Raw genomic sequence first — 8,325 nt, forward strand, 5'->3', positions numbered from 1 at the left:
ATACACCTTGAACCCTAAATCCTAAACCATGAATTAAAAATATAGACACATCATCCACATACCTAAACCTAAACTTTTAACCTTAACCCCTAAATCCTACACCTTGAACCTTAGACAATACAACTTGAACTCAAAACATAGACATTGAATCTATATACCATCTAAAGTCTAAACCCTAAACTATGGTGATGTTTGAACATGCAACAAACTTGTCAATAAATTTTATCTGGATTGCTTGTCCACGTGGTCAGAGTTTGGTGGATAGGCTTAGAGATTAATAATGACCATGTTTGTTGTGTAGTATGCTTCTAGTGACACTTCTAAGTTCTAATATCTCTAATTCTAGCTTAAAAATAGTACAAAAACATTTGGCTAAACGACATCTAAGTGGGTAAACTATAGTGATGTTTGAACATGCAACAAACTTGTCAATAAATTTCATCTGGATTGCTTGTCCACGTGGTCAGAATTTGGTGGATGGGCTTTGAGATTAATAATGACCATGTTTAGTGTGTAGTATGCTTCTAGTGACACTTCTAAGTTCTAATATACCTACTTCTAGCTGAAAAATAGTATAAAAACATTTAGCTAAAAGAAATCTATGTGGCTAATTTATCTTGGACAAATTTCTGCTCATGTAAAGAATGAGCAAGATATTATAAGATAAGTATCCATAACTACTAATCCACATGATTGATATTCAATGTTCTAAATAAATCAATGTTGTTAATTTTTATTTTGTTTATTAACCACTTATAAGTGTATATGTTTCTGGACCAACACAAAATATGAAGCAAGAAGCTCATGGTGTCTATGGATTTAATTGTGTGGATGTTGTATGATGATTATTTGGTCTGTCTACATTGGTATCCACAAAAAAATATCCACATGATCACATCCATAGCCACCATTCAACTGCTATTCTTCAGCTTAATGTCTAGATATGCTTTGTAAATCCATGGAGACCTATCCACTAAACTTTGTTTTTTTTTTAAAGTGAATAGTTTTGGTTTTAGGTTCAAGGGTTTATGTTCTAGGATTTAAAATTTAGAATTAAAGGGTTTTGTACTTATTTGGTCTATGTTGTGTTATGGATAATATGCTATGGATAAAGATCTAACCAAATTTATGTATGTATATTTTGTATGAATAAACACAAGTAACTATCTATTAACAATACTGCAATTGATTATCCACTTATAATTGAACAAATGTTCAACGACTGATGGATACTGTATAATCTAAAAATTCATAAAAAATATAGCAATATGTATCTTAAAATGTAGAAAATATATAATCATAACATATTTTATATAAATAAATAGAAAATTTGTTTATGATAACAAATAAATATATTTTACTTTGTTAAAGTGTTAACAACAAAAAAGAAGAGAAAAAGAGAGAAAAGAAGGAGAGAAAGAGAGGTAAGTTGTTAGTAAGGGCAAAAATGTAAAAGGAAAGTAGACACATAAGCAAAAAACTTGGGAAAGTATACCATGAGTGGAAAGTGGGTTTTTGTGACAGAACTCACACCAAAGTGGGTTTTCATGACATTCACCCTTAATAATATACATGTTTAATGCTTAATGAATTATTTTTTTTGTTTATACATGTCAAAATCTAATTGAGGAAAAATGTAAACTATAATTAGCCTACAATAGAAAATAGATTAGTTTTGCTAATTTTTTTATTTCTTGATTTTTTAGAGATTCTTTTTTTTTAAATAAAAATTTGTGTAAAATTGACACTTGTCACGATCTTATAAGTTAGTAATTTTTAAAATTTACACGTGTCACGATCTGGTGAGTTACTAACTTTTGAAACCATATTTGATATAATAAGATTTTTATATATAATTGTAAAATAATTGATATTTTTAATAATATATTAAAGTGTTATATATATTTTATTTTATTTACAAGCATTTAAAATATCATTTATTAATAAAATAGTGTTAAATTTTAAAATTATAAATATGTATCTTTTATTAAGAATAAATGAATAATTTTATTATTAAATTTTAATATGTTTTCTCGGTTATAGTCTCTTTTCTCGTTTTAAGCCTGTTTTGGGACAAAATGGGTATAAGTGTTGTCTAAACACTCCAAATTCAATTCGAACTCTTACAATTAGTCAAATGCATTGTATTGTCACACATTTTGACCCTAGAAACACAAACAAAGCTGTTTACTAGCTTCGAATTTATGTTTTCTCCGTTTTAGCTTGTTTTATTATTTTAAGCCTGTTTTGGGACAAAATGGGTATAAGCGTTGTCTAAACACTCCAAATTCAACCCGAACTCTTATGCATTGGATTTTTACATATTTTGACCTTAGAAACTGTAACAAAACTGTTTACTGCTTCGAATCAATGTTTTCTCAGGTTGAGTATGTTTCCTCGGTTTAAGCTTCTTTTGGGATCGGGTTGTCTAAACACTCCAAATTCATCTCGAACTCTTACAAATAGTCAAATGCATTGTATTGTCACACATTCTCACACAGAAACAGTAACAAAGCTGTTTCATACTTTGAATCAATGTTTTCTCGGTTTTAGCATGTTTCAGGACAAAATGGGTTTAAGTGTTGTCTAAACCCTTCAAATTCATCCCGGACTCTTACAATTATTCAAATGCATTGGATTGTCAAACATTCTCACCCAGAAACAGTAACAAAGCTGTTTACTGCTTTGAATGAATGTTTTCTCAGTTTTAGCCTAATTCAGGACAAAATGGTTATAAGTGTTGTGTAAGCACTCAAAATTCATACCGAACTCTTACAATTATTAAAATTAATTGGATTGTCACACATTCTCATCCAGAAACAGTAACAAAACTGTTTAATACTTCGAATCAATGTTTTCTCGGTTTTAGCCTGTTTCGGGACAAAATGGGTTTAAGTGTTGTCTAAACACTTCAAATTCATCCCGAACTCTTACAATTATTCAAATGCATTGGATTGTCAGACATTCTAACCCAGAAACAGTAAGAAAGCTGTTTACTGCTTCGAAACAATGTTTTTTCAGTTTTAGCCAGTTTCGAGACAAAATGGGTTTAAGTGTTGGTTAAACACTCCAAATTCATCCTGAACTCTTAAAATTAGTCAAATGCATTGGATTGTCACACATTATGACCCTAGAAACAGTAACAAAGTTGTCTACTGCTTCGAATGAATGTTTTCTTGGTTTAAGCCTGTTTTGGGATAAAGCGGGTTTAAGTGTTGTCTAAACACTCCAAATTCATCCCGAACTCTTACAATTAGTCAAATGCATTGGAATGTCACACATTATGACCCTAGAAAGAGTAACAACGCTGTTTACTGCTTAGAATCAATGTTTTCTCGGTTTTAGCCTGTTTTGGGATAAAATGGGTTTAAGTGTTGCATAATCACTTCAAATTCGTCCCGAACTCTTACAATTAGTCAATTGCATTGGATTGTCACACATTCTAACCTTAGAAACTGTAAAAAAAGCTGTTTACTTCTTTAAATCAATGTTTTCTCAGGTTTTATCCTGTTTTGGGACATAATGGATAAAAGTGGTGTCTAAACACTCCAAATTCAACCCGAACTCTTATAATTAGTCAGATTCATTGAATTGTTACATATTTTGACCCTAGAACTAGTAACAAAGCTGTCTACTGCTTCGAATCAATGTTTTCTTGGTTTTAGCCTGTTTCGGGACAAAATGGGTATAAATGTTGTCTAAACACTACAAATTCAACCCGAACTCTTACAATTAGTCAAATGCATTGGATTGTCACACATTTTGACCCTAGAAACACAAACAAAGCTGTTTACTGCTTCAAATTTATTTTTTCTCGGTTTTAACCTGTTTTCTAGGTTTAAGCCTCTTTTGGTATAAAACAGTTTAAGTGATGTCTAAACACTCCAAATTCATATTGAACTCTTACAATTATTCAAATGATTTGGATTGTCACAAATTCTCACCCAGAAACAGTAACAAAACCGTTTAATACATTGAATCAATGTTTTCTCGGTTTTAGCTTGATTCGGGACAAAATGGGTATAAGTGTTGTCTAAACACTCATATTCATCCCGAACTCTTATAATTATCCAAATGAATTGGATTGTCACACATTCTCACCCAGAAACAGTAACAAAACTGTTTAATAATTCGAATCAATGTTTTCTTGGGTTTAACCTGTTTTGGGACAAAATGGGTATAATTGGTGTTTAAAGACTTCAAATTCAACCCGAACTCTTATAATTAGTCAAATACAATGTATTGTTTAGTATTTTGACCCTAGAACCAGTAACAAAGCTATCTACTGCTTCGAATTAATGTTTTATCGGTTTTAGCCTGTTTCGGGACAAAATGGGTACAAGTATTGTCTAAACAATCCAAATTCATCCCGAACTCTTAGAATTAGTCAAATGCATTGGATTGTCATACATTGTGACCCTAGAGACAGAGACAAAGCTGTCTACTGCTTCGAATCAATGTTTTCTCAGTTTTATCCAGTTTCGAGACTAAATGGGTATAAGTGTTGTCTAAACACTCCAAATTCATCCTGAATTCGTAAAATTAGTATATTGCATTGGACTGTCACACATTCTGACTCTAGTAATAGTAAAAAAGCTGTCTACTGCTTCGAATCAATGTTTTCTCGGTTTTAGCTTCTTTCAGGACAAAATAGGTATAAGTGTTGTCTAAACACTCCAAATTCATTTTGAACTCTTACAATTAGTCAAATGCATTATATTGTCACACAACCCTAGAAACACAAACAAAGCTGTTTACTGCTTCGAATTTATGTTTTCTCGGTTTTAGCCTATTTTATTGTTTTAAGCATGTTTTGGGGGACAAAATACACTACAAGAAAACTCGCCATAGCCGACTACATTTTATGACTATTATTTAGTCGCTAAATTTAGCGACTATTTAGTTACTCCGTTATGACTATTTTACGACTAAATAGAAACGATCGTAACGTGGTCGCTAAATTGAGACAACATATAGTAGTCGTCAAAGTAGTCGCCATTTAACGACTACTTTACGACTAATATATAGAATTATAAACGCAGTCGTAACCTTGTCGTTATATAGTCCCTCAGTTACGACTAATTTGGTAGACGCATACAAGTCACCAATTAGGCGACTATATTGCGACAATATCGGCGGGTCGTACAGGTTGTCGCTTAGTAGTCGTTATTTAGCGACTATTATGCGACACTTTTGGCGTTTCGTAACATAGTCGTATAATAGTCGTAATCTGCCGGTATTAAAAATCACGTTTATTTCGTTCGGAGGTTGGTGTACTTGTATTATGCGAATGATTTTTATTAGTCGCTTGGTAGTCGCCAAAATTGCCTATATATACCAGCTTCACCACTTCTTCTCTCCTCACTCACCATTTCTTCTCTTCTCACTTGATCAAAACAAACACATTTGTGCAAAGTTAAAAAAAAAATCTTCAAATATATATATATATATATTTTCTATTACTCTTGTATAATGTCAGGGAATTACAATTATAGTAATTCTCGAGAGTGGATGTATAAGAGGTTCGATGAAGTGACGGGCAATTTTTCGGCGGAGTTTACAATGGGGATGGAGCAATTCATGGCATTTGCAAATAGTCAATCTCTAGCACAGAATAATGGGGGTATGTTCCACTGTCCTTGTAGTCGTTGTAAGAACGATAAATTTATGTTGGGAAACAGAATTTGGAATCATCTTTTTAGCAATGGATTTATGCCTGATTATTATATTTGGTATAAACATAGGGAAGAAATCAATATGGATATAGGAACAAGTTATGTTGGTAGTGATCAAGAAGTGGATAATGTAGATGTGGGTAATGTATTAGAAAATCCATATGTGGATATGGTGAATGATGCATTTCGTTATAATGTGAGTTTAGATGATAACTATCATGAGGGTAGTTCTAAAAATGTAGAAGAACCAATACGTAATCATTCAAAGAAATTCTATGACTTGTTAGAAGGCGCAAAAAATCCATTATACGATGGTTTCCATGAAGGTCACTCACAATTATCGTTAGCTGTCGAGTCATGCAAAATAAGGCGGAGTATAATATGAATGAAAAGTTAGTGGATTCGGTGTGCGAAATATTGAATGAGTATCTAAAAGAAGGAAACCAGGCAATGGATTCACATTATGAGACGGAAAAATTAATACGCAATTTAGGTCTCCCATATTATACAATGGATGTTTGTATTAATAATTGTATGATATTCTGGAAAGATGACGAAAAGGAAAAGACTTGTCTGTTTTGTGGTGCTCAAAGATGTAAGCCAAAGGAACCCCGACATAGAACCAAAGTACCAAACAGTCGTATGTGGTATCTATCTATTGCTGATAGATTGAAGAGGATGTACCAGAGCCACAAGACTGCGGCAACGATGAGATGGCATGCTGAGCACAAATCAAATGAGGGAGAAATGTGCCATCCTTCAGATGTGGCAGAGTGGAAATATTTTAAAGAACAAAATCCTCGATTTGCAGAAGAACCCCTTAACGTTTATCTTGGATTATGCACTGATAGGTTCAATCCGTTTGGCGTGTCTCGTAATCATTCATTGTGGCATGTGATGTTGAATCCATACAATCTACCCCCTGGTATGTGCATGAAAGAAGAGTTCTTGTTTCTTACAATTTTGAATTCTGGGCCAAATCATCCGCGAGCTAGTCTGGATATCTTCCTCCAACCTTTGATTGAGGAGTTAAAAGAGTTGTGGTCTACTGGAGTCGATGCATACGATGTGTCTTTGAATGAAAATTTTAATCTAAAGGCAACACTAATGTGGATGATAAGTGACTTTCCGGCGTATGGCATGTTATCAGGATGGACAACCCATGGAAGATACAAAGTCGTTTTATCTCACTAATGGAAGGAAGACGTGTTGGTTTGATTGTCATCGAAGATTTCTTCCTCACGGTCATCCATTAAGGAGGAATAGGAAAAACTTCCTCAAGGGAAAAGATGCTTCGAGAGAGTATCCACCTCAGTCGTTGACGGGTGAGCAAGTTTATTACGAACGGTTGGCTGAAGTAAAACCACCAAAAACCAAGGACGTTGGTTGAAATGGTCATGAAAAGAAGACTGCTGGCTATGGGAAGCAACACAACTGGCATAAGTTAAGCATATTATGGGAGCTGCCTTACTGGAGGGACCTCAATCTTCGACACAATATTGATGTGATGCATACAGAGAAGAACTTTTTGGATAACATCATGTATACTCTTATGAGTGTGAAGGGTAAATTAAAAGACAACATCATGTCAAGATTGGATATACAAAAATTCTGTTCTCGGCCACAGTTACATATTGATAGTGATGGTAAAGCTCCTTTCCCACCCTACACTTTGACAGAAAAAGCGAGAACAAGTTTACTAGAATGTGTCAAACATTCGGTGAAATTTCCTGATGGCTATTCGTCAGACCTAGCTAGTTGTGTTGATATGGAAAATGGAAAGTTTTCAGGCATGAAGAGTCATGACTGCCATGTTTTTATGGAACGACTACTTCCATTTATCTTTGTAGAACTCCTAGACCGGAACGTCCACCTTGTATTATCAGGTATTAATTAATTTCATATATATACCTATGTTTATGAAGTCATTTAATAGTAATTTTAAAGTAATTAACCCCAATATTTTGCATTGTCTATTGTAGGGCTTGGAGCATTTTTCCGGGACTTATGTGCGAGAACTTTGCATAAAAGTCGCATTCAAATTCTAAAACAGAACATAATTCAGATCCTATGCAATCTGGAAAAGATCTTTCCACCATCATTTTTCGACGTGATAGAGCATCTGCCTATATATCTCCCCTACGAAGCTGAATTAGGAGGCCCTGTCCAATATAGGTGGATATATCCTTTTGAAAGGTTTTTTAAAAAATTGAAAGGAAAAGCAAAGAACAAAAGATATGCATCCGAATCAATTGTTGAATCTTATATCAATGACGAGATTGCTTATTTCTCAGAGCACTACTTCGCCGCAAATATACAAACAAAATCAAGGTAAATTCTAAAATCAATCAAGATAGATAAAACTGTTATCATTTATTTGAAAGTCATTTACTTTTCTCATTTGGTCAGGTTAACACGATTTAATCAAGGTGAAGCCCATGAATATCATGTCCCTGGAGTACCTCCAATATTTACTCACATCGGCTGTCCAAGTGGAGAAATGAATGAAATATGGCTGTCTGAAAGAGACTATCAATGTGCACGTGCATATGTTTTACGGAATTGTGACTATTTTCAGCCAATTGCGTTTAATGCGCACGTGCATAAGACTATCAATACACACATGCATAAGTTTATATCGATTAAGTAA

General features: G+C 33.6%; 1 protein-coding gene across 1 annotated transcript; it reads left to right on the forward strand.

The window, feature by feature from the left end:
• Positions 1–5,472: 5,472 nt before the first annotated feature.
• LOC147921628 (uncharacterized) lies at positions 5,473–8,325 on the forward strand. Its single transcript, XM_087497760.1, has 6 exons — positions 5,473–6,001; positions 6,226–6,569; positions 6,826–7,032; positions 7,240–7,561; positions 7,658–7,850; positions 8,085–8,325. The coding sequence occupies exons 1-6, from the start codon at positions 5,473–5,475 to the stop codon at positions 8,323–8,325; spliced, it is 1,836 nt and encodes a 611-aa protein (XP_087353886.1).

The sequence above is a fragment of the Camelina sativa genome, chromosome 18, assembly GCF_030686135.1.
Source record: "Camelina sativa cultivar CO46 ecotype springtype chromosome 18, ASM3068613v1".
Lineage (NCBI taxonomy): Eukaryota > Viridiplantae > Streptophyta > Magnoliopsida > Brassicales > Brassicaceae > Camelina > Camelina sativa.

Coding starts and splice junctions, on each gene's coding strand:
- LOC147921628 (XM_087497760.1), top strand. CDS start 5,473: ATGTCAGGGAATTACAATTATAGTAATTCTCGAGAGTGGATGTATAAG. Junction 7,562..7,657: donor CGTCCACCTTGTATTATCAG/GTATTAATTAAT, acceptor TGTCTATTGTAG/GGCTTGGAGCATTTTTCCGG. Junction 7,851..8,084: donor GGAGGCCCTGTCCAATATAG/GTGGATATATCC, acceptor TCATTTGGTCAG/GTTAACACGATTTAATCAAG.